The 27,692-nt window shown below is 35.5% G+C and overlaps 1 protein-coding gene across 2 annotated transcripts in view; it reads left to right on the forward strand.

Moving 5' to 3' along the window:
* DIAPH2 (diaphanous related formin 2) overlaps positions 1 to 27,692 on the forward strand; it is a 1,004,420-nt gene that overhangs the window by 192,478 nt on the left and 784,250 nt on the right. For both annotated transcript variants that reach the window (XM_047076289.1, XM_047076288.1), the window contains exon 5: positions 5,602 to 5,741. In XM_047076289.1, coding sequence (XP_046932245.1) covers positions 5,602 to 5,741 — 140 coding nt within the window. The remainder of the gene's footprint in view (positions 1 to 5,601; positions 5,742 to 27,692) is intronic.

The following is a 27,692-nucleotide window of genomic DNA, read 5'->3' on the forward strand; positions in this document are numbered from 1 at the left end:
GAGAGATAAAGGTCTTCCCAAACAAACAAAAACTGAAGGAATTCATCACCCTTAAACCAGCCCTACAAGAGATCCTAAGGAGAATTCTGTGAGTGAAATGTTGCAAGAACCACAATGTACCAGAGACATCACTACAAGCATGACCTACAGACATCACCATGACTCTAAACCCATATCTTTCAAAATAACACTGAATGTAAAAGGACTAAATGCTCCAACCAGAAGACATAGGGTATCAGCATGGATTAAAAAACAAGAGCATCTATTTTCTGTCTACAAGAAACTCATTTTAGACCTGAGGACACCTTCAGATTGAAAGTGAGGGGATATAGAACTAGCTATCATGCTACTGGAAGTCAAAAGACAGCTGGAGTAGCCATACTTATATCAGACAAGCTAGACTTTAAATTAAAGTCAGTAACAAGAGATGAATAAGGGCGTTACATAATAATTACAGGGTCTATCCATCGGGAAGAGCTAAGAATTATGTCTATGCGCTGAATATGGGATCCCCCCAAAATATAAAACAATCACAAACATAAGCAACCTTATTGATAAGAATGTGGTCATTGCAGGGGACTTTAATACTCCACTTAAACAATGGATAGATCATCTAGACACAGGATCAATAAAGAAACAAGGGCCCTGAATAATACATTGGATCAGATGGACTTGACAGATATATTTAGAACTCTGCATCCCAAAGCAAAAGAATATACTTTCTTCTCAAGTACACGGGGAACATACTCCAAGATAGATCGCATACTGGGTCACAAAACAGCCCTCAATAAATACAAAAGAATTGAAATCATACCATGCATATTTTCAGACCACAATGCTATGAAACTTGAAATCAACCACAGGAAAAAGACTGGAAACGGTCGAAAAGCCTGGAGGTTAAAGAACACCATACTAAAGAATGAATGGGTCATCCAGGGAATTAGAGAAGAAATTAAAAAAATATATATGAAAAGAAATTTAAATGAAAATACAACAATCCAAACGCTTTGGGATGCAGCGAAGGCAGTCCTGAGAGGAAAATACATTGCAATCCAGGCCTATATCAAGAAAATAGAAAAATCCCAAATACAAAAATCTAACAGCACACCAAAAGGAAATAGAAGCAGAGCAGCAAAGATACCCCAAACCCAGCAGAAGAAGAGAAATAATAAAGATCAGAGCAGAAATAAACATTATAGAATCTAAAAAAAGTCTAGAGCAGATCAATGAAACCAAGAGTTGGTTTTTTGAAAAAATAAACAAAATTGATATACCTCTAGCCAGGCTTCTCAAAAAGAAAAGGGAGAGGACTCAAACAGATAAAATCATGAATAAAAATGGAATTATTACAACCAATCCCTCAGAGATACAAGCAATTATCAGGGAATACTATGAAAAATTATATGCCAACAAACTGGACAACCTGGAAGAAATGGACAAATTCCTAAACACCCAAACACTTCCAAAACTCAATCAGGAGGAAATAGAAAGCTTAAACAGACCCATAACCAGCGAAGAAATTGAATCAGTCATCAAAAATCTCCCAACAAATAAGAGTCCAGGACCAGATGGCTTCCCAGGGGAATTCTATGAGACATTTAAATCAGAGATAATACCTATCCTTCTCAAGCTGTTCCAAAAAATGGGAAGGGAAGGAAAACTTCCAGACTCATTCTATTAAGCCAGCATTACTTTGCTTCCTAAACCAGACAGGACCCAACAAATAAAGAGAACTACAGGGAAATATCCCTGATGAATATGGATGCAAAACTTCTCAGTAAGATACTAGCCAATCGAATTCAACAGCATATAAAAAGAATCATTCACCATGACCAAGTGGGATTCATTCCTGGGCTTCAGGGCTGGTTCGACATTCGCAAATCAATCAATGTCATACATCACATTAATAAAAGAAAAGATAAGAAACATATGATCCTGGCAATCGATGCAGAAAAATCGTTTGACAAAATTCAGCATCCTTTCTTAATAAAAACTCTCGAGAAAGGCGGGATGGAAGGAACATACTGAAACATCATCAAAACCATTTATCAAAAGCCCACAGCTAATATCATCCTGAATGGGGAAAAACTGAGAGCTTTCTCCCTGAGATCAGGAACACAACAGGGATGTCCACTCTCACTGCTGTTGTTTAACATCGTGCTGAAGTGCTAGCATCAGCAGTCAGACAACAAAAGGAAATCAAAGGCATCAAAATTGGCAAAGATGAATTCAAGCTTTCGCTTTTTGCAGATGACATCATACTATGCATGGAAAACCCGATAGACTCCATCAAAAGTCTGCTAGAACTGACACATGAATTCAGCAAAGTTGCAGGATACAAAATCAATGTATAGAAATCAGTTGCATTCTTATACACTAATAATGAAGCAACAGAAAGACAAATAAAGAAACTGATCCTATTCACAATTGCACCAAGAAGCATAAAATACCTAGGAATAAACCCAACCAAAGATGTAAAAGATGTGTATGATGAAAACTATAGAAAGCTTATGAAGGAAATTGAAGAAGATAGAAATAAATGGAAAAACATTCCGTGCTCATGGATGGGAAGAATAAATATTGTTAAAATGTCAATACTACCCAAAGCTATCTACACATTCAATGCAATCCCAATCAAAATTGCACCAGCATTCTTCTCGAAACTAGAACAAGCAATCCTAAAATTTGTATGGAACCATAAAAGGCCCCAAATAGCCAAAGTAATTTTGAAGAAGAAGACCAAAGCAGGAGGCATCACAATCCCAGACTTTAGTCTGGTATTGGCACAAGAACAGACACATAGACCAATGGAATAGAATAGAAACTCCAGAATTAGACCCACAAAAATATGGCCAACTTATCTTTGACAAAGCAGGAAAGAACACCCAATGGAAAAAAGACAATCTCTTTAACAAATGGTGCTGGGAGAACTGGACAGCAACATGCAGAAGATTGAAACTAGACCACTTTCTCACACCATTCACAAAAATAAACTCAAAATGGATAAAGGACCTGAATGTGAGACAGGAAACCATCCAAACCCTAGAGGAGAAAGCAGGAAAAAACCTCTGTGACCTGAGCTGTAGCAATATCTTACTTGACACATCCCCAAAGGCCAGGGAATTAAAAGCACAAATGAACTATTGGGACCTCATGAAGATAAAAAGCTTATGCACTGCAAAGGAAACAATGAACAAAACTAAAAGGCAACCAACGGAATGGGAAAAGATGTTTGCAAATGACATATCGGACAAAGGGCTAGTATCCAAAATCTATAAAGAGCTCACCAAACTCCACACCCGAAAAGCAAATAATCCAGTGAAGAAATGGGCAGAAAACATGAATAGACACTTCTCTAAAGAAGACATCCATATGGCCGACAAGCACATGAAAAGATGCTCAACATCGCTCCTCATCAGGGAAATACAAATCAAAACCACACTCAGATACCACCTCATGCCAGCCAGGGTGGCTAAAATGAACAAATCAGGAGACTATAGATGCTGGCGAGGATGTGGAGAAACGGGAACCCTCTTGCACTGTTGGTGGGAATGCAAATTGGTGCAGCCACTCTGGAAAACAGTGTGGAGGTTCCTCAAAAAATTAAAAATAGATCTATCCTATGACCCAGCCATGGTAGTGCTAGGAATTTACCTAATGGATAGAGGAGTGCTGATGCTTAGGGACACTTGTACCCCAATGTTTATAGCAGCACTTTGAACAATAGCCAAATTATGGAAAGAGCCTAAATGTCCATCAACTGATGAATGGAGAAAGAATTTGTGGTCTATATACACAATTGAATACTACATGGCAATGAGAAAGAATGAAATATGGCCTTTTGTAGCAGCGTGGATGGAACTGGAGAGTGTTAATGTAAGTGAAATAAGTCATACAGAGAAAGAGAGATACCATATGTTTTCACTCTTATGTGGCTCCTGAGAAACTTACCTGAAGACCATGGGGGAGCAGAAGGAAAAAAAAAAGGTTAGAGGGAGGGAGCCAAACATAAGAGACTCTTAAAAACTGAGAACAAACTGAGGTTAGATGGATGGTGGGAAGGAGGGGAGGGTGGGTAATGGGTATTGCTGAGGACACCTGTTGGGTTGAGCACTGGGTGTTGTAGGGAAACCAATTTGACAATAAATTTCATATTAAAAAAAATAAATAAAAGATTCTTATGGTTCGTTTCCCTCTGTTTTTATGTTATTTTTGCTTCCCTTCCCCTATGTTCATCTGTTTCGTTTCTTAAATTACACATGAGTGAAATCATATGATATTTGTCTTTGTATGATTTATTTTGCTTGGCATCATAATATACTGTAGTTCCATCCACTTTGTTGCAAATGGCACAATTTCATTCTTTTTGATTACCAAGTAATATTCCAGTATATATGTGTGTGTGTGTATGTGTGTGTGTGTGTGTGTGTGTGTGTGTGTGTATACACACACACAGAGATGCATACACACACATACACACACACCACATCTTCTTTATTCGTCTCTTGATGGACATTTGGGCTCTCCACAATTTGGACATTGTTGATAGTGCTGTTATAAACATTAGGGTGTATGTGCCCTTTCGAATGAGTATTTTTTTATCCTTTGTATAAATTCCTAGTAGTGCAATTGTTGGGGTATAAGGGAGTTCTATTTTTAAGTTTTTGTGGAACCTCCATACTGTTTTCCAATGTGGCTGCACCAGTTTGCATTCTCATTGGCAGTGCAAACTTGAATTTTAATTCAGGGAATATACTTGTAATATAGGATTGGGTTACTTATGATTATGTATGTCTAAAATTTGAAACTGTGAGTTATTAGTACATGAATGTGTTGGTGAGGTTTTACTCTCAGTGTTTTCCCCAAACTGCTTACAAAGTTATAGCAAGATGATGAAGCTAAGGAGCAGCGATGGGGTATTGAGTTCTAGCAATAACCCCATATATCAGAAATTAAGGTAAAAACTAGTCATTATAAGATAAATGCATTTAATGACTTTTAAGATTAATGTACAACATGGGAGTAACATAGGAAGAAACAGTTTGGGATTAGTGAATACTTTAGACTAATTTGAATAACATGCTAAATGGAAACTGTATTGTTTTACATTTTAGTAACTTTTCATGTCTTTTCGGAGGTAGGCTAGTTCTTTGATATATTTGAATAGATTTGGGTGATACATAATGTTTTGTTTTAAACTGTATTCACTATATTTTGTGGAATAGAATATAAACATTTTAACTAAGAAAATTAATAAGATAATTTCTAAAAGTTTATCCTGTGGGTTTAGGAGGACCAGCTAACGTTAATGCTAGTGTCTGGATTGCAAATTTAAGCATCTTTCAGTGACAGTTTATCTCAAATCCATATCATGTTCAGACCATGAGTATCGCAGTGTAATTTTTTTTAATGGGGATGAGAAGATTGTTAAGATATACATAACATTATATTACCATGTCGGTTCTACAACCAAGAATTTTTAAGTTAATTGCACTCTGCACACATTTTTCTATGGTAAAATATTTACATCTTCTGTGTATTTTATTTTAAAAGTTTTTTTGAAAACCTGTTGTCTGTCTAAAATGGAATTTTTTTTAATAGGGAGGGCTGAAAAACAGCAAACATGAATGCACCCTGTCTTCACAAGAATATGTTCATGAATTACGATCTGGTATTTCAGATGAGAAACTTCTTAACTGCCTTGAATCTCTGAGGGTTTCTTTAACCAGCAATCCCGTCAGGTAGGTGATTCTTACTGCTTTGGTATGATTTATACAATTTGTACTGCACATAATTGTCAGGAATACAATCAGTTATACCATTTTAACTTCAAGGTTTTTTGACCAACACTCTCATTTAGCTAATAAAACAGTCATGTTTGAGTATAAGGTTGTAAATATTTAAAAAATATAGTTAATCTGATTTCTAATATTGTGCAACTTTAAGAATACAAATATTATCTTGGATGTTTAAAATTTTTTAATGTTTATTTTTGAGAGAGAGACAGAGACAGAGTATGAGCCGGGCAGGGGGGTGGGGGCAGAGAGAACCACAAGATCATGACCTGAAGTCAGATGCTTAACTGACTGAGCCACCCATGCACCCCCAAATATTACTTGGATGTTTAATTTCTCTTTGATTATAAAAAACATGGGTCAAACAGTTAAGTATCCAGTTACTCTGTAATTTGTATGCACAGATTAACAATTTTTATATGTTTATTTGTAAAACAAATTAAGTATATTGGCTCTGATAGTATTCATTTTTAACCTGAGAAATAAATATAATTTTATATTCTACAAGTTTTGGGTTACTATTCACAGATTTTTGCAATTTGGGATAGCAAAAATTAAATTATTTTAACCAATAAAAGAAATGAATGATAGTATTAATAAACTCAAAGCTCTACACAGGCTATTTTCTAACTACAAAGGATTTTTAAGGAAGAAGTTCCTTGCCAATGGTGGAATCCAATAACTGATATTCTTTATTAATCATAAAAAATATTTAGTTATAACAAACATAAAATGTTTTATGAGGAAAATAGATTTTTGGTGTAATATGAAAATATTCTTGGATATACTCCTGTAAATTGCTACAATCTTAAGTTCAGAAATTACCACATAAAAGTGTACAGAAATGGCATTTTGATTTTATTTATGTTTTTCCTAATATATAATGGGGCCCACATTTTGTATTTCTCTGACCCACCAATAGAATCTTGAAAATAATTTAGAGGTCATTTGAATTAATGTAGAAATTTAAATATAGTATTTATTGTTACCTATAGTGCATTTGTCAGAATAACTGGAAAATTTTAATTCTACAATAAAACAACTTAAGAAGTCAGTGGTAAGATGTGACTTACTTTTGAATATGATAATCATTCAAAGGTGACTGTCTTGCCATTTCTTCTAGAATGCTTCTGGTTTTAATGACTTGAACGAGGATATGAGTTCCTTGAGAACAGTAACCATTTTTGTGCACCCTCTCCATGTAAACCTATAGCTCTTTATCATAGTGCACTTATGTGCTCTGGAAATTTCTGTTGAACAGTTGATTATATGAGTGAATAAATGAATATTTAAGTAGTGACTATAGAAGAAGTTGTGGGATTTAGGAATGAAGGGAAGGGGTACCTAGTAAAAATGCATTTTTATAAAGATGGCAAGAAAGGCTTGAAATTATATGTGAAGCTTTTAAAATACAGTGTAGCAATTACCAGAGAACACCAAAGAATTGCGGGGATCACCTGAGAAGCTGGTATGTCCTGATTGGCTGAAGGCAGCTGCATTCTGGTAGCTGATTGGTTCCACAGGGGCGTGAGGCTGCTTGTGTTGTCGCACTCCGAAGCTTTCTGTGGTAGCTCACTGTAGAAGTCAGAGGCCGCCTGAGGAACTCACCAAATAGAGCCAAAGCCTACCTCCTAATCAGCCTGAACTGTCCTTAAGATGAGGAAAAATGGGATTCAGAGCTATGGCAGCACCTTTGCAGTGGGTGGAACCATTGGAAGCAATGACCGACCATCTCAGGATGGTGCAGCTCCCCCAAGGTCCAGGGTCCAAACCCAGAATATTATACTTTGTTGTGTAAACCAGCTGCTCACCTGTGCTCTAGTTGACAATGGCTTCAAGATCAGGGAAATTGAAGTTTCCCAGGTCTCTATCATGGGGATAATCAGATCGGCAGAGAGGGCTTCAAACTACATAATTTACAGAATTGACGATATGACCACCGCGCCTATTGCGGTCTATCAGTGGCTCAGAAGAAATGAAGGAAAGCAGGGGATAGCCCTTCCAGTGGGAGTATATGTCAAAGTGATCGGCATCCTCAAGTATTTTAAGGATGCAAAAGGCATTGAGGTATTGAACATCCGCGTCCTGGAGGACATGAACAAGTTCACCACACATATTGTGGAAATGGTGAATGCACATATGATGCTGGATAAAGCTCAACAAACAGCCTCTAGGCCCAGTGCTCCTGTTGTTCCATCAAAAACGGATGATGTCCAGGTGTATGCCAAATACCACCACAAGGAAGTTCTGTATTTGATTCATTAATGCCGTCAACAGGAAGGCAATAATGTAAAGGAGCTCCAGACCCAGCTTCCCAGCATGAGAGACAGGGCCATCAAGCAAGCAATTGAATATCTGACCATCCAGGGCTACATCTACACCACTGTGGATGAGGAGCATTTTAAATCTGCCAATTGAAGTGGTGAAAAGATGTTCCATTTTTCGAAGACCCTTGCCACCAGCTGGGAGTGAGTTTAACCTGTTGACTTGTAGGAAGTAGATTTTTTTCACCAGAAGATCTCAACTGGCATCCTTTAGAACCTCAATGCTTTTCCAACTGCTCTGAGCTTTTCCATTTTTCTAACTGTATTTGAAGCTCGGGAAGAGATGGTGATGGATATATTGACTGGACTTTTTGTAGTATTTTCCAGCAAGCAAATTAAAACAGTCCTGGATGGATTAATTGGGGGCAGAAAAGGTATGGAAACTCATGGATTGGAAAAATAAATATTGTCAAAATGTCAATACTACCCAAAGCTATCTACACATTCAATGCAATCCCAATCAAAATTGCACCAGCATTCTTCTCGAAACTAGAACAAGCAATCCTAAAATTCATATGGAACCACAAAAGGCCCCGAATAGCCAAAGGAATTTTGAAGAAGAAGACCAAAGCAGGAGGCATCACAATCCCAGACTTTAGCCTCTACTACAAAGCTGTCATCATCAAGACAGCATGCTATTGGCACAAAAACAGACACACAGACCAATGGAATAGAATAGAAACCCCAGAACTAGACCCACAAACGTCTGGCCAACTCATCTTTGACAAAGCAGGAAAGAACATCCAATGGAAAAAAGACAGCCTCTTTAACAAATGGTGCTGGGAGAACTGGACAGCAACATGCAGAAGGTTGAAACTAGACCACTTTCTCACACCATTTACAAAAATAAACTCAAAATGGATAAAGGACCTAAATGTGAGACAGGAAACCATCAGAACCTTAGAGGAGAAAGCAGGAAAAGACCTCTCTGACCTCAGCCGTAGCAATCTCTTACTCGACACATCCCCAAAGGCAAGGGAATTAAAAGCAAAAGTGAATTACTGGGACCTTATGAAGATAAAAAGCTTCTGCACAGCAAAGGAAACAACCAACAAAACTAAAAGGCAACCAACGGAATGGGAAAAGATATTTGCAAATGACATATCGGACAAAGGGCTAGTATCTAAAATCTATAAAGAGCTCACCAAACTCCACACCCGAAAAACAAATAACCCAGTGAAGAAATGGGCAGAAAACATGAATAGACACTTCTCTAAAGAAGACATCCAGATGGCCAACAGGCACATGAAAAGATGTTCAGCGTCGCTCCTTATCAGGGAAATACAAATCAAAACCACACTCAGGTATCACCTCACGCCAGTCAGAGTGGCCAAAATGAACAAATCAGGAGACTATAGATGCTGGAGAGGATGTGGAGAAACGGGAACCCTCTTGCACTGTTGGTGGGAATGCAAATTGGTGCAGCCGCTCTGGAAAGCAGTGTGGAGGTTCCTCAGAAAATTAAAAATAGACCTACCCTATGACCCAGCAATAGCACTGCTAGGAATTTACCCAAGGGATACAGGAGTACTGATGCATAGGGGCACTTGTACCCCAATGTTCATAGCAGCACTCTCAACAATAGCCAAATTATGGAAAGAGCCTAAATGTCCATCAACTGATGAATGGATAAAGAAATTGTGGTTTATATACACAATGGAATACTACGTGGCAATGAGAAAGAATGAAATATGGCCTTTTGTATCAACGTGGATGGAACTGGAGAGTGTGATGCTAAGTGAAATAAGCCATACAGAGAAAGACAGATACCATATGGTTTCACTCTTATGTGGATCCTGAGAAACTTAACAGGAATCCATGGGGGAGGGGAAGGAAAAAAAAAAAAAAAAGAGAGAGGTTAGAGTGGGAGAGAGCCAAAGCATAAGAGACTGTTAAAAACTGAGAACAAACTGAGGGTTGATGGGGGGTGGGAGGGAGGGGAGGGTGGGTGATGGGTATTGAGGAGGGCACCTTTTGGGATGAGCACTGGGTGTTGTATGCAAACCAATTTGTCAATAAATTTCATATAAAAAAATAAGTAAACATTAAGAATTAAAAAAAAATAGAAAAAAAAAGGTATGGAAAAAATTTGAAAATTTTTAGTTGTGTGGGAGCTTTTCCTGACATATCCACATATTAGGAAAATAGAGATGCAGTCAGGGAGCCAGCTAAGAGACAAAAACAAAAATTATATTATTTTTACATTAGACTTATTTTCTGTGTTTGTATTTAGCTTATATTATCTCTTGCTAAATATAGTTATTGATTAATTTAGTGCTAAAGAGAGCAATTTATGAATTCAAATGCACAGTTCAATGTTTATTGAGTGATTTGCTCTTATTACCATAGATTTATGTTTAAAAAATAAGATTATACTGTGTTTAAATAACAGGTCTTATTACTACATCTTTAAGTTTTTTTTTTTAATACGATTATACTTCCTTTAAATGCCAGCTCTTATTAACATGTTTGTTAAAAAAATAAGATTATAACTATGTTTAAATAACAGCATAGATTACAGTATGTTTAAATATACTATTTAAAAGCTAAGATTACTCTATGTTTGAAAACTTTTTTTAATATGATTAAGTTTAATGATTTTTTCAAATACAGTGTGGTGATATTTGGATTAAATTACACTCTGTTGTAGTTGCATGGTACATGGATACCAGACTTTCTGTGAATTTGATGTTCTGATCTTTCTCTATAGTACTAAATGCTCTTTTTTATGTATAACAAAGTTTTATTCTTACAGATTAGGCATAGAAACAAAAAATAATTATAGGAATATTAGGCTTAGTAAATAAATTTATTTGAATATTTTTTTAAAATACTTTTGTAAAAATCTTGACTTTCCTGTGTGATTTTTTTCCCTAATTTTGTTTGAAAAGCATTTTGTTTTGTTTTAGAAGATTAATAATTTTAATTACCCAAAATAAATTTTTCTTCTCGGTATAATAACATATCCTAGTTGTAATAATACATTTTAGCATGTATTAAATTAAATATGTGATAGTTTTAAATAATTGAATAAAGTAAGCCCTGAGTTATATATACACTCAAGATCCTGTCTTTCAAGTTAAAAGTTTTGTTACATTAGTAGAAAGAAAAAAAAAATATATATATATACATATACATACATACATATGTTCGTTTGGACAAGTAGAAGAGAAAAGCATCACTTGTCTTAATTGGATCACTAAAATGAAGTGCAAAAACATTGAAAATACCTTATATGCAGCATTGACAGTAATCCATACTTTCAGGGAAGCTACAGAATTTGGCCTCTTTGCCAGCCATTATAAAAACTTGCCACCAATTCTTGCTTAAGCTTTCTGAGTTATAAGCTTAACTTTTCTTCCGTCAAAAGCAGAGAAATCATAAATGGCACTTTTTTGATAGCCACAGATAGTTAACATACCTGTTATTGAAATTATGAGATACTTTGCAAATTCTAGTCTTTATAAACATGAGGAATTCTGAACCACTCTTGAAAGTTTGCCTGCCCTGAGAAGAATCACACTGGAGGAGAGGCAATGAGACACACATTTCTTCCTTAGAATCTCAGTTTGGAAAGATATTGTCTAGGAGATATATGTGTGCGTATATATATCTGTGTGTGTGATGTATATAACTTATACAATTGCAGGAACCCTGACTGAGATCAGAATCTGATTTTTTTTATGAGTTTGTAGGTTACTCTCCAAATTGACTTGTTTCAACTGGCCATTGGATAGGTAGCCACTTTTCCCTCACTCTAGCAATATTCCTCAAGAACCAGGAAAACAACTAATAAAAAAAGCCCATTTTTGGCTGTCTTTGTGCTTGGGAACTGATATATTGTGATATGTACACCTGAATTTAAAGGGAAGACAAACTTCTTTCCCTCTTCCATGCTCTGGGGATAAATGTCCACTATGTTCTGTGGGGTTCTTTTTAGCTTTGTTAATTACCCTGCTGCCTCCCTTATTCTTGTGAGTGAAGTGTGCTTTATTAGGATTCTATTGCAGGTAAGAGACTACAATGGAATAATAGTAAGTAGGTCAACCTATAATGCAAGTGGAAATTAACAAACATATTTAGGCAGAAAACAATTGCTGGATTATCTTATACACACATATTTGGGTAGCAGGTTTTTAAAATCCAGTTTAAGCCTTCCACCAGGCATGCATACTTCTTTTTTAATTTTGTTTAGAAGGTGAATTACTTGATTAGTGCTCCTCTTCCTCTCCAGTCCTGCCTTGTATGTGTGCCAAACTTTTGAGGATAAGATACCAATTCTGGGGAAATACTATCTACTATTTTGGGCAGAGACATTTAATCTTGAGGAACCTGAAGAACATAATTGACAATTATAATCCACTTAGGATTTTTGGCTGTGGCTCTTAGGCATATGAAATATATGCATTTATATTGAAATTTATTCTAAATTAACTGGATAAAGTTGAAAATGTTTTCAAGACAAAGATAGTATTTCTGTTGTCATAATTGTCAGTAATCATTTCATTACTTTTACCTACTAAATTTAAATTTATATTTTGGGTATAACCTGACAAATAGAAATTCTTGTATTTTTCAATTTTCATTTTCTTTTTATAATGATGAATCAAACAAGGTAACCACCTCAAGACAGTATAGTACTGACACAAAAATATACTATGAAATCTTTCATCCAAACGTATAAAGGAGAATACAAAAGCACCTATGTACTCATCACCAGTTTCAGAAACAAAGCTTTATTTTATTATAGTTGTGGAGAAGTTACCCATGTAATCCAGGGCAGGCACATAGACCAATAGAATAGAATAGAAAACCCAGAAATGAACCCACAACTATCAACTAGTCTTCGACAAGTCGGAAAGAATATCCAATGGAAAAAGGACAGTCTCTTCAACAAATGGTGTTGGGGAAAGTAGACAGCAACATGCAAAAGAATGAAACTGGACCACTTTCTTACACAATACACAATAATAAATTCAAAATGGATTAAACCTAAATGTGAGGTAGGAAAACATTTAAATCCTAGGGGAGAACACAGGCAGTAACCTCTTTGATATTGGCTGTAGCAACTTCTTACTAGGTATATCTCCTGCAGCATCTTTAAAAACAATTAAAAATAATAAGAAACTTATAAAATTAGCATTTATTATCTTCAATGACATGTTCTAAGATTTTGAAATCTACACATACAATTAGGTTATCTTTATTAGTAGTATCAGTATTGTTTGCATTTTATAGATGAGGAACTTGAGGCTAAGAAATGTTATTTGCTCCATTTCAGTGTTACATAGCTAGTGTCAGAGCTAAGACAACAACCCAGGTATTGTGACTCCAGAACCTGGGCTCTTAACCACATCTTTGTACTACCTTACAGTAAGGAAAGTCTTTTAAAATATCTTCCTTTCACTCTTGTCACATACTAAATATTTTTACTTTGTTTTATTAAAATTTGCCTGACCTGAAAAAAAATGTACTCTGAAATCTTTCACCCAAAAGTATAAAGGAGAATATAAAATCACCTATGTACTCATCACCAGTTTAAGAAATAAAGCTTTTATTATAGTTGTGGAGAGGTTACCCATATAACTCAGATTAATTTTTAAGGACACTATAGCATCCTTTGAGCCTATATTTATCTGATTAAAAAATCACCTGAGGTGTGTGGATGGTTCAGTCAGTTAAGTGTATGACTCTTGATTTCAGCTCAGATTATGATCTCAGGGTTTGTGAGTTTGAGCCCCATGTCAGGCTCCACTTGTGATCCTTCTCCCCCTCTCTGCCTCTCTCTCTCTCAAAATAAACTTAAAAAAATCATCTGAAAGTTTACATGTTCTGTAACCAAATGCATTTATTTCTTGTTGTGTAATATCTTTTTAAAAAAGATTTTAGTGTTTATTTTGGAGACAGACACACATGCACACAGAGTATGAGTGGGGGAGGGCAGAGAGAGAGGGAGACACAGAATCTGAAGTAGGCTCCAGGCTCTGAGCTGTCAGCACAGACCCCAACATGGGGCTCAAACTCACTGATTGTGAGATCATGACCTGAGCTGAAGTCGGATGCTTAACTGACTCAGTCACCCAGGCACCCCTATTGTGTAATATCTTAAGAATATATATCCTTGCATTGAAAAAATTATCATTTTCTGATGACCACGTGGCTCTGTGTAGTGAAATTTGGGACTTCTTTACTGTATACCTCTAGTAATTCACATGCCATCTCTATGATATTTATTCCAGTTTACTATTACATGATAAATTAAGAAAATTTTATTTCACTCTTAAGAGTTCATTTTCCTTTGTAATTCCTTAAAAATTGGAATAGTTCAGTGACTAGCACTTACTATCATGTGGTTTGCTTTTACATATCAGATGGATATCTTATAAGTAAATAACAAAAATAAAATTTCCCTTGTTTCTATGGGGCTTGTCTATATGGAGCTTACATTCTAGTAGGAGAAATGTGGCAATTAAAAAAATGTGTGTATACACACATACACACACACAGAAAATGTCAGGTTGTGATCTGTGCTGGGGAGTGGATGGTGCTATTTTATATCAGGTAGTGAAAAGTGAAAGCCTCTCTGACTTCAGTGACATTGCTTGCAGATGTCTAAAGGAGTGAGCTATGTAGTCTGTTGGAGGAGGAACCTTATTAGAAAACAGGAAATAGCAAGAACACATGCTTGGTTGGGAAGGTCAAAGAAGCCAGTGTCACTAGAGGCAGATAATGAAGAGTCTTGTGATCCATTTAGAGGAATTTGGCTTTTACCCTGAGTGAGCTGGGAAGATGTTAGAGGGTTTTGAGGAAAGTAATAGTATGACCTGATTGCCTTTTTAAAAGGATAACTTGGGAGGAAGCAGGGAGACCATGTTACATGTTGCAGTAAGGGAGCTAACAATCTCACAGAAATTCTAGGGGCAGCAGTATAGCTGTACCTCCTGGAGGCTAATATGGAAGGTTACTTGACCTTCCATGGTAGTCCTAGAACCTAGTATTTTTGTCATGAGTTTCTTCAATTAAGCAGCAGAAATTCATGATGCATTAACTTGATTTGCTCTGTTAACATGGGCTCTCCATGAGTGTGTGTCTTTTCCTGATATTAACTGCCTGGCCATCTCTGTATTACTAAGTTCAAACTATTAATGGGGTGACTCTGGTCCCCATTTGTTTCTGCTTGGGCAAAGCTTTTCATGTCAGGTCACCTTAGTCTGCAGGCCAAACCACAGTATGGTCAGGCCACCCTCTCTTATCACATCAGTTTTGCCTGTAGTAAGGGAGAGGGAGGCAGGTTGGTATCAGCCATAAATTGCTTAACCAAGGACCACTATCTCAGATGGTGACTGTGGGCAGTGCTCCCTGAAGAAGGGGATATGAGTTTGTCAGGCACCAGCTATTATACGAACTTTAGTAAGGTGACAAGGAAAGTTATTGTGTGGAGATCTGCACAAGCTCAGGATTATGTTTTAATCATACTGTATATTCAGCATTTAGCATTATTCCTTATGGCATTACAAGTTGAGTAAATGAGGAAAAGTAACATAGTGCTACCGGGAAGTGCCTCTGGTGTGCCTGTGTGTATATGTGTGGGTTTTGAGAAGTGAAGGAAATAAAGAGCACCATTATCCTTACTTTTCCTTTGAGTGTCCTGAGAATTCTTACCAAAGTCTAGTGAGCCACCTATAAGCAGCAGTCTCTCCTTAGACTTGTATCTACCATTTGACTCTGGTCCAAAAATCTCTCTTTTTCCTGATAAGGGGATGCTCTCCTCAACCTGTCCCTCAAAGAACCCCAGAAGTGATGGTGGTGGGCTATGTGTCTATATCACATGGTTAAATATGTTATGGGAGTGCAGTGTAATATTTTCCCTTCTTGGGAACTCACAGTGAACATTGACATTGTTTTTAGAAAAGCTTTTTAAAGTCCTCCAGGAAAGAAACTTATTTAATTTTATTAACCCAGAGTTTCCAGATATTTTTTCATAAAAAAGTCTCCTGTTATTCCTTCAAAATGCCTGTAACCATTACATAGTATAAACCATATCTTCTATTTCCACCAGACTTAAATGCACCAGCAGACATAAGATTTTATCTAATCACCCCTACTTTAGAATTTCTCTCACAGAAACCAACAAGTAAACAACTAATTTAGTCTTCCTACTGGACAGAAACAAGCAAGCAAAGAAAAGCAATTAAATGACAATAAAAAATCAGAAAAGGAGGAAACAAAATATAAGAATAAACCCAAGAATGAGAATAATTTGTATGACATAATTACACCCAAACAAAGAAAAATAGTCTATAGATGGATAAATCACCTTGAAATCATAGTGTCTTATATAACTTATAATAGTAAAAGAAACCTTGAAGTTAACAGGAATTATTTAATACTATTATTTTAGTTTCTTACGGCATCCATAACAATTACCAAAAACCGGGTGACTTTAAAACAACAGAAGTATATTCTGTCGAAGCCAGGTGGTCAGAAGTCTGATAATACCAAGGTGTTGGCAGGGAGGTTCCTCCTAAGGCTCTAGGGGAAGATCTTTTCCTTGCTCCTTCCGGCTTCTGGCATTCCTTGTTTTTTGGCAGCATAATCCCAATCTCTGCCTCTGTAGTTACATAGCTTTGTCTATGTCTCTGGGTGTCTTTTCTGTGTCTCTTATAGGGACACTCTAGCTGGATTTAGGGCCTGCTCTAACTACTACCATGTTAACTCCATCCTTACCTTAATTATATCTACAAAGACCCTATATCCAAATAAGGTCATATTCTGAGGTTCTGGATGGATTCTATTCCAAAATTCTATTCTAAAATTATGCAAAGGAAAATTATCCATAAAAGCATTGAAATAACAAAGTTAGCTAAATTCTGTCTAGGTAAAAACCTTAGCTAGTTTAGAAGATCTGAAAAAGTAGAACTATGTACTACTTATAGAAATCTCCTTAATGAAGTTAAATTCATTGGCCTTGTTACCTTTATAATTTTAAAAAAAATGTTTATTTTTGAGAGAGAGACAGAACTTGAGCATGGGAGGGGTAAAGAAGGAGGGAGACACAAAATCCAAAGCAGGCTCCAGGATCTGAGCTTTCAGCACAGAGCCTAATGTGGGACTCAAACTCATGAACCATGAGATCATGGCCTGAGCTGAAATCAGAGGCTTATCCTACTGAGCTACCCAGGTGCCCTGCCTTGTTCCCTTTATAAATAAATTTTTTCTGTAGTACTAAATTTTGAGAGTGTGTTGATAGACTCACACTAGAATGCCAATCATGGTATCTAGATTTCTAGTCCTTGATCTCTCACTCTCTGTGACTTTAGTGCAATTAGTAACCTCTTTTGGCCTCAGGTTTTCCATGTATTAATGATTTTGGAGACTTCTAACTCTACACTTATGTGTTCTGTGTTCTCTTTTGCTTAGTTGTAATCCTATTATCTTTGTTATTGGAACTAGATTAATGTTTATAATTGATTTTGAAGAAAAAAAATGGTTGTCCATAAGACAAAAAGATTTCTTAGCATTTCATTATTTTCTCGCATTTATAAGTATTATGTTTAACTCCAGACAGGTATTTATAATTTCTTTTAAAATATTGAAGAAAGAAGTTTCTAAATCTGTTACATACCTATCTTTCAAACCTGATGTTTGTTAGAATCTTGGCATTTGTCTTTTTATGGATGATTTCTTTCCTTATCACAATTTTAACTGGTTTCTTTTTGTTCACCCCAGCCCCTAGTAAAGCAAATATATAAACACACACACTAGTAGCTTTACAAACATTCTCAAATTATAGTCATTTCGAAATATTAAATGGAGTCACAGATGTCAAATTCATGTTATTTAATCATTCAGATGATAAAGACTCTAAGAAAATAATTTCCTTGTATTATTTTCTGCTAAAGGCAAATATTTAAGAAATTACCTTTTATAAACCATCATTAACTGGTCATATCCCAAATCACTCCGTTACTATGCATTCCTTCAACATTTATTTTTTTATTGTATACATTTACCTGCACGTGCTTATGCTCTATAACGATTACATGCATGTATGTCTGCTTTTCTCATTTTGATTTTAGAGTCCTTTGTGGAAGGGGCCTCTTGCCCTTTTATTTGTTTCATGATGGTGGTACAGTGTAATTTATATACAATGACATGTGATTTGATGTGGATATTGACCTGCCATCATTAACAGCCTCTGCTTCTTCAGCATTGAGAATGAATTTTCATTAATCTGGCACTATTTTGTGACCATGCATTTTTAGGTATAATTACAGAAAAGGAGTGAAGCTAATTTCCTCCACACAGGAATGACACCTATTGGTTTGATGTGAACCATATTCATAAGCTACACACAATACAGTGTGCTTTACACATGGTCTTTTTATGGTTGCCTAGTGAATTAATAAAATTGAATGTTTACATGTCTATTTCACACCCTATGAACCCTGGTCTGCCATCACAAATTATATTAGGTTTTGCATATACCACGGTCTGTGTGTTTTAGAATGAGAAATCTGTTATTACAGGTTTTTTAAAAAATTTATTGTTGGGGCGCCTGGGTGGCGCAGTCGGTTAAGCGTCCGACTTCAGCCAGGTCACGATCTCGCGGTCTGTGAGTTCGAGCCCCGCATCGGGCTCTGGGCTGATGGCTCAGAGGCTGGAGCCTGTTTCCGATTCTGTGTCTCCCTCTCTCTCAGCCCCTCCCCCGTTCGTGCTCTGTCTCTCTCTGTCCCAAAAATAAATAAACGTTGAAAAAAAAATTAAAAAAAAAAATTTATTGTTTATTTTTGAGAGAGAGAGAGACAGACAGACAGACAAAGCTTGATTGGGGGAGGGGCAGAGAGAAACGGGGAGACACAGAGTCCGAAGCAGGCTCCAGGCTCTGAACTGTCAGCACAGAGCCTGATGCGGGGCTCGAACTCACCAACTGTGAGATCATGACAGATCATGAGAACTGTGAGCTGAAGTCGGATGCTTAACCAACTGAGCCACTCAGGCGCCCCTGTTATTACAGATTTTTGATCCTAATCCTTTGAAAAGGTTTATGAAAGGAAAGAGTGCCTGCTGAGAAATGACCAGTGAGTTTGAACAATTTTATTCCCACCCAACTCATTACAGAATGTACAGGTATTTGGCAGTACATTTTATGAAGGTCCAAAGGAATGCATAATAATAAATAATTGTCACTGAGTTTTTTTAACATATGACAAAATAGCAAATACTGGTTTGAAGAATAGTGTCAGAGAATTTTGATTGTGCAGAATTATTTTCAGAGTTGTTGCTGAAATTACCTTACAGCCTGAGGGGTATTTTGCCCCACTAGGAAACTGTTTTTTCTGGTTTTGCTTATAATTTTAGTTACTGCCCAACTGGTGGCATAGTGTCTATATTCACTTGCTGTGATGATAGGTTCCTCAGCCAGTGTTTTCAAGCATGTGAAAACAGGTAAAATATCTTTTAGAGTTTACTTAATGTGCAGTTATTTGCATTACCTTTGGACCATTTGTTTTTACTTGTTATTTTCTAACTTCCCTTTAGATTTAAACATATTTTTCAAACATACTAACAAATATACTTATTCATATAATCATAATGAAAATAGCTGACTCTTGACAACAATGCAAATTAGAAATAGAAAGCACTTCCTGAATTATGGGTGTTAATAATTATTTAAACAGCCTGTATTAAAAAAAAATGTTTGTATTGAGAGAGAGTGGGGGAGGGGCAGAAAGAGAGATTGGGAGAGAGAGAATCTCAAGCAGGTTCCTCACTGCCAGTGAAGAGCCTGAGGCAGGGCTTGAACTCAACCAACTGTGAAATCATGACCTGAGCTAAAATCAGGAGTTGGACTCTCAAACGACTGAGCCACCCAGGTACCCTTAAACAGCTTGTATGTATTTAAAGTCATTAAAAGCTTGACAATACAGCCAACACTTAGAAATTTATTGTGAATGTAGGTACAGAACAATACTCTTGGAATATTTTGCATTGGAGTGGAATAATGAGGATAATTTTTTATGATGCTGAAATGTGAACAAGGCTTACAATTCTGAACACATATAATAAGCCAGTATATGAGTAATATTACTAAACAGGGTTGTTTAATATAGCTAATTTTAAGATTGTTCACTTTAACTTTCAAATGCATAAGTCACTTTTGGAAGACCCTAGTACATTTTACATAGAATAGAAAATAGTAAATTCAGTAAAATTATGTCCATATTTATACTTTCTTTTAAAATCTTGGTCAGTAATTTGAATTAACAGCAACAATATCCAAGCTCATGTAGCTAAGTTGGTACCATAAACATTAAGTGACATTGGATTTTTAATTATATAATATTAGCTTCAAAACACAATTTTAATGTAAGGTGGATTCAATCTTATATATCATAATAGATGCAAAGTAGTTCTAAAAATAAAAATATATTTTTAAAACTAAAAACATAACAGTAAATACTGACTCAAGTTTCTGAATATTGTTTTCATAGGAGAAAATACTATAGCATGAAGGTGGAAAAAATGAGGGCCCTTCTTGGCATTCATTTCATATGAATTTTATATGACACGTGAATGTCCACTAAGGCAATGCATTTTTCTTATTTAAATTATGTGTTATAATTACAAAATCAATGTGTACATATAATAATTATCTAAAATAATTAGAAATTATTACTGGACATGTGGTTATAAAAGTTTATAAAATCTAGCAGCAGAGTCTAGGCACACTAATTAATTGGATTCCTTAATAAAAACTTAACTTCTTCCTGTTTTAAAACATTTTATATGCATTTTGTATTTTCTATATATTCAAAATAGTCTTGGGAAGAAAATTCTTATAAATATTTGTCATTTGAAATATTATTTTGATTTATACAAATTAATTTAACTAAAGGTCTTGGACACATACTAGAGTTTTATATACATCTCTTATTATTATGGGACTATTACTAAAGCAATTGCAACTTACCATGAAAGGTGCAAGTATCTCACTACCATTAAGATGAAGGTAAAAATAAACAAGTAAACAAAGAGGGAAGGTGATATTTTTCAAAAAGCCAAGAACAATACCAGGTAATAATGTGAATATAAAGTAGTTCCAATTTTCCTTGTAGCCAAGGAGGGAAAAAACTATTGAGAGACATAGCTGTTATCTTTTGAATGATAGTGCATCTGTTTTTTTTTTTTTTTCAGGAAAAAAAATTCTTTCTAATTCTGAACTCAAAATTTTATTTTGTGTTTCTTTAAATGAGGGATATTGAACAACACAGTAGAGTGAGTCTTTGATAGTTTTCTATAAAGTACAGAGGATTTCTATGAATGTGCACTTCCTACTTTTGGGTCTTGAGTTAAAAAAAAATCAAGGTGTTTCTCCAAAGACCCACAATAATAATACTGGTATGCAGCTTCCCAGTAATCCAACCTGCTACCAAGATGTAGTTGAGAAATATCCCTGAGGCTCTCCCCCAGGAATATCTATCATCTCAGCTAGATTTTTTATAGGAGATAGGTATCTCAGAATTCACAATTAAGATGCCACTTAGCACCTGGAGTGCAGGTATTTTGTGTGGTTGGTTGAATGAAGATTTGTGTTCTCTAGATAGCAGTGTTTACTCTATGATCCCAGCTGTTCAACTGGTATTAAATAATTAAGGTGTAATTTGGGGAGATTTCCCACCTGGTCAGCAAAGCTATAGGTGTATAACCTCTCACATCAGGCAGTTTAAACCTGAAAATCTTCTCTTGAGATGGAATGCATGAAGGCAGATTATAGAAGGCAGTATAATGTTAGAATGTACTTTGAAAAACTAAACAGCTTCAAGTGAGTAAGCTTAGTGATCTGCCATATGAATATGAAACTTAAGACTTTATATACCAAGAATCAGCCTGTATATATTTGATAGGTCTGTTCTGTGGCATGTGCTACTGAGAATATGAAGATTGAGTCCAATTCTATTTTGGAGGACACTACCTGAGTACTGAGGACTGCTTTAGGCTTTTTATGGGGCAAGGTACCATACCACCCTTGATATGAGCTTCAAAGAGAGGTTCCTATAGCTCATTTCTTAAATTGGTCCAGTCAACATTCATTCATCAAAACGTATTGAAGCCTTGGTATTAAGTTAGAGTTTTTCATGGAGTTTTTAAAAATTGAGTTATTGTAAATTTCCATGTATAGAATTAGCATTTTCCAAAGAGTAAGAATACCCTGAAATGGGTCCAGTACTAAAATTTAGTAAGCGTTAATGAATTTTTGTTTGATATAGAAAATGCCTAAGAATTTTGTATTGTCGAAGTCAGCATTATGAGATGAGCATCAGTGAAAATGACAAAACCTTTACAATGTTAGTGAAATAGGACATTGACCTGGGAGTGTTCTCTGACCTTATGGCATACTTTGTATGAAAAAAACAAAAACAAAAACAACAACAACAACAAAAAAAAACAAGAGAACAAAAAAATCCCACAACTTCTCTCTCAGTTTATTAGCTCATCATTACTTTCACCTATGAATAGAATGCAGGATATGTGTTGCTAGAGTTGGTTTTATGTGTGCTTTTTATTAATTTTGGTTTCTGCTATTTTTTGAATTGTTTATAAGTTATAATAATGGTTTTACATATTGAAATCATGTTTCAAAATTTGGTGTTAATAGTTCGGGGCACTTGGTTGGCTCAGTTGGTTGAAGGTCCAACTCTTGATTTTGGCTCAGGTCAGGATGCCAGGGTCGTAGGTTCTAGCTCTGTGTCAGGCTCTGCACTGAGCATGGAGCCTACTTAAGATTTTCTGTCTCCCTCTGCCCTTATCCCCCACTCGCACTTGCTCTCTCAAATTAAAAAAAAAATTGCTGGTAACAATAGTTTGATGCAAACATTTACCTTAATGCATTTCTCAATTCTTTCAAATGATCTGGAAAATTGGAGTAATGAAAGTTAAGAACAGACAGCTACATAGGAGTTAATTTTAATTGTCAAGAACAAATTATATATGCATATTGATTTTTCAAATGTGGTTGGGGATTTCTGAACAATATTGATATGCGGGATCTAGATAAATATGAATTATCAAATAGTACTATGGAGATATAAGCACTATTCTGGACATATACTGTGGAGCTATATATAAGCATAATGCTAAACTTTTATAAATATATACATTTATATATTTATATAAATATATAAACTTATATAAATATATCCCAGATATATTAAGATATTTAACCATGGTTAATGAGGGCATGTATGTGAACAGATGCACACATAATGTTCATATTATCTTTTTCAGTTTTAGAGGAAAGGAATTTTAAATTATTATGTAAAAGTAAGAAAATTCTAGAGTGGTGACCATTAAAGATCACATTATGAGACAATATTTGAACTTGGTTAGTTTTTTTTTTTTTTTTTGACATCCACAATGAGGACCCAAAGAAATGGTTGTTTTTAGTGTGGTTTCAGTTATCTTGTGCAAGAAAAAAATATTCATGAACATTAAATTTCTTTGATCTTTTTCTACATAGCTATCACACTCTATAATGAGTCTCTAATTCCGTGTTTTGGGAACTGCAGCTGATTGGTGAGAAGGACTGTAATATTCCTGTTGTTCTGTCATCAAATAGTAATTACCCTTCCACTCTCCTTATCCCTGTTACCATGAAAGAAAATTCATTTAACCTTTCTGTCGCCCACCATACTCAGACAGTATAACATGCAAATTGGAGAATGGACCAAAAAGGAAATGTACAGGTGGTATGTGCTAATGTCTATTATCTTCCTTGCATTCAAAGAACTTCTTACTAGATTCACAACAGATAAACTTGATGTCAACTCTGTTTAATTTTCAAGGTTTAAAGATTAGGAATGTGATTTCCTGGTGTAAGTTCATTTTAACAAAATTCCACTAAACTAAAATAAATTGGATGTCCTATGGAGTGCATGATAGAATTTTAACTGTATTACTTAGCTTAGGGAAAATAAACCAATACATTTTCCTTGTGGAAGTTAACATTTTGTTATAAGTTTGGTGATATTACTAAGAAGGTGATTTTAGTAAGTGTCCTAACATAATTATATTCACAATTTCAAACATATGAAGAGAATTGAAAATATTACTAGCTTTCACTTGAATATTTGCAATGTTATTTCCTCTTGAGTCTCTTTGATTGAAAACTCAATTTTAATTTTCATTTACATTTCTTTTGCAAATTTTGGTTTATTCTTACTGTGGGATACGAAGATCTCTTATGTTTCTAACAGTAATTTTTAAAGGGGGATGGGGAGGAAAATATTCTTTGTTCTATAACCTCTTGGTCATTTTAATTTTTTTAAATGTTTATTTATTTTTGAGAGACAGAGAGAGACAGTGTGAGCAGGGGAAGGGCAGAGAGAGAAAGACACAGAATGTGAAGAGGCTCCAGGCTCTGAGCTGTCAGCACAGAGCCCGACACAGTGTTTGAACTCAAAGACCACAAAATCATGACCTGAGCTGAAGTTGGATGCTCAACCGATTGAGCCACCCAGGCGCCCCCTCTTGGTCATTTTAACAGATTTGGACTTAAGCCGTTTTACTATCTCCAAAGTAATTTTGAGATTTTACGATATTGATTTTAATGAATAAACAACTTTTTATCCTTTGAGAAAATTTTTATTTTCCCTCTCAGGAGATTTTTATATGTAACTCAGACATGTACAATTTTTTGTAAATATGTAAGAAGTTTGTTTTTATATAATTTAAGCAACTAGAAAGAGTGAACATTTCATCTTTTGTGAGAAACTCTTAAGAAATATGTGAGTACTATGAAACAGCAGAATGTTTCTAGTGAGACCTGATAGGGAGAATAAATGCAGCCAGATAAAAAACACTTTTAAGTGAATAACAGAGTGTATAGGGAAAGATGGAATGTCTTTTTTTGGTGTTTTCTAAGGAAATTGTGATCTAGCTCAACACTATACATAAAGGTTGACATATTCAACCTTTCTATGAATCAGGTGAAATAAACAGTCAGTGAATGATATGCTTCAGAGTTATGTGCACAAATGTGTGGAAATGGAAGTATTGTATCTAATAGATGCTTTCAACTTGGCAGAGATTGTTCATGCACCAATCTGCCATGTTGAATATTTCCAAGGATATTCAAATGCTCAAGTCTATTTTATTTACTTTCCTGTAGACAAACCTGAGTGGATATGTATGTTTTTACTGAATTAAGACCAACACAGTCGTAAATCCACATTGGTTTTGTTTTTGCCATTTTATTTTTTAATAGATGTATATTTTGATAGTAGAATTGTGTATGAAGTTGATTTAGCTGAACAAATGTCTTAAAAATGTTGAAAATGCTTTTTCATGTTTGGAGGTTAATGATTCATGTACTGAATGTATGATACTGTTTGTGTCGAGTAGTACATTGGTTTTAATCACCTAGGTTTCTGTTTCTTCCTCATAAGTGCATATAACAAGGTTTGTTTTTAATTGTATTCAAAAAATATTACATTGGAAACATTGATATTAAAATGAAATGTTTCCTGGTAGTAAAATATGTAAACACCATTTACAGTCATTTTTAATGACTCCTCAACCCTTTGAATTAGTTGTTTCATCTCTTATAATTTTGTCAATGTTCTGAATTCCCCCATTTTATGTGATGTTGCAGTGATTTGGGTTGTAGTATAATATTACACATGGGAATAGGACACCGTTAGAAATAAAATGCTTTGTAGAAAACACATAACCCTCTATATTAGTCTTTAGCACTGCACAAACACTGGTAAAGGGATGACATGACTAATATTGGACTCCTGCACATGAGACCAATTCCCTTTACAGCTTAGGGGGCTCAGGATAGAATCTTCTAATTTTAGCTTTAACCCTTTTGAAATATAGGCATGAATATGCACAATCTAGTCATAAATGTACGTGCAGTCACTATTTCCTATTATGTCTGTGTTGTGTAGAGTTTACTGAACTCACCCATCCACAGAATCTTTGATTTTAAATTATTATTTACATGAACTGTAACTAAATGTAACTAAATTCAGAGTCTGAATCTCTATATATGAAAAGTTGAAGTTTTGGGAGACTGTGAAGGGTTTTCTTTTACATGTATGTATATGTTCTATAGGTACATTTATAGAGTTTCCCTTACTTTGTTTTGACTTGGAGAGCTAGAAAGGGGGAAAACTTTGCTTTCTCTTGGAATGCTCTGGTGTTTTTGTTGAATTTGTTTTTTTTACCTTAGATCATGCTGATTAGTATAAGTGGGACCTTTCAAAACAAGGGCCTCAGATGGGGCGCCTGGGTGGCTCAATCCCTTGAACCTCCAAATTCGGCTCAGGTCATGATCTACTGGTCTGTGAGTGCCAGCCCCGAGTGGGGCTCTGTGCTGACAGCTCAGAGCCTGGAGTATGCTTTTACTTCCGTGTCTCCCTCGCTTTCTGCCCCTCCCCCGCTCATTCTCTCTCTCTCTCTCTCTCTCTCTCTCTCTCTGTCAAAAAAAAAATTAAAAAAAAACAAGAAAACAAACAAAAAACAAGGACCTCAGAAGTTGTGAAGGCTTGGGATAGATTTGTTTTAAAACCTTAATCTATTTGGGGGGCCTGGGTACCTCAGTTGGTTAAACATCAGACTTTTGATTTCGGCTCAGGTCATGATCTCACAGTTTATGAGTTTAGCCTCTCTGGAGCCTGCTTGAGATTATCTTTCTCTGCCCCTCCCCCCATTCACTGTGTGTGTGTGTGTGTGTGTGTGTGTGTGTGTGTGTGTGTGTGTCTAAATAAGCATTAAAAAACTTGGGGCGCCTGGGTGGCGCAGTCGGTTAAGCGTCCGACTTCAGCCAGGTCACGATCTCGCGGTCCGTGGGTTCGAGCCCCGCGTCGGGCTCTGGGCTGATGGCTCAGAGCCTGGAGCCTGTTTCCGATTCTGTGTCTCCCTCTCTCTCTGCCCCTCCCCCGTTCATGCTCTGTCTCTCTCTGTCCCAAAAATAAATAAAAAACGTTGAAAAAAAAAAACTTAATATATTTTGATATTATTTGTCAAAATTATGCATGATGTATAAATAGATTCACTCTACACTCCCTTTCCCCTTGTAATCCAATGTTATTTAATGAGAATTAGCCAGCATTAAATATGAGAAATAAATATATTCAAAGTTGATAGTAACAAGTTAAACATATGAGATATACGAGTATCAAATATTTAAATTATGAAATCTTTTTAAAAAATCAATCAGTAGTACAAGTCTAGTGTATGTTTAGATTCCTCTGCATATTTCATACTAATTAAAGTGCTTTTCAGTAAATGAATGATGGAATGTTATTAACTGTTTATATTATTTTAAAGGAGTCTTTAATTTATGCCTAAAATTCATACTGTAATTTGGACTAGAAAATTTAAAGAGCAATCAGGTTTTTGGTTTTTAACATTTTCAAAAGTTCAATACAGGCTTCACTATGCTGTTTCACATATATTATTTCATTTAATAATCACAAAGACCGCATGGGGTATAGGTACTATTTTCATCGCCATTTTGAGGATGAGAAAACAAGTTCAGAAAGTTTAAGTAATCATAAATAAC

Source organism: Lynx rufus, unplaced genomic scaffold, assembly GCF_022079265.1.
Source record: "Lynx rufus isolate CCGP_SWC_20201006 ecotype Redwood Valley unplaced genomic scaffold, mLynRuf1.p SCAF_14, whole genome shotgun sequence".
Lineage (NCBI taxonomy): Eukaryota > Metazoa > Chordata > Mammalia > Carnivora > Felidae > Lynx > Lynx rufus.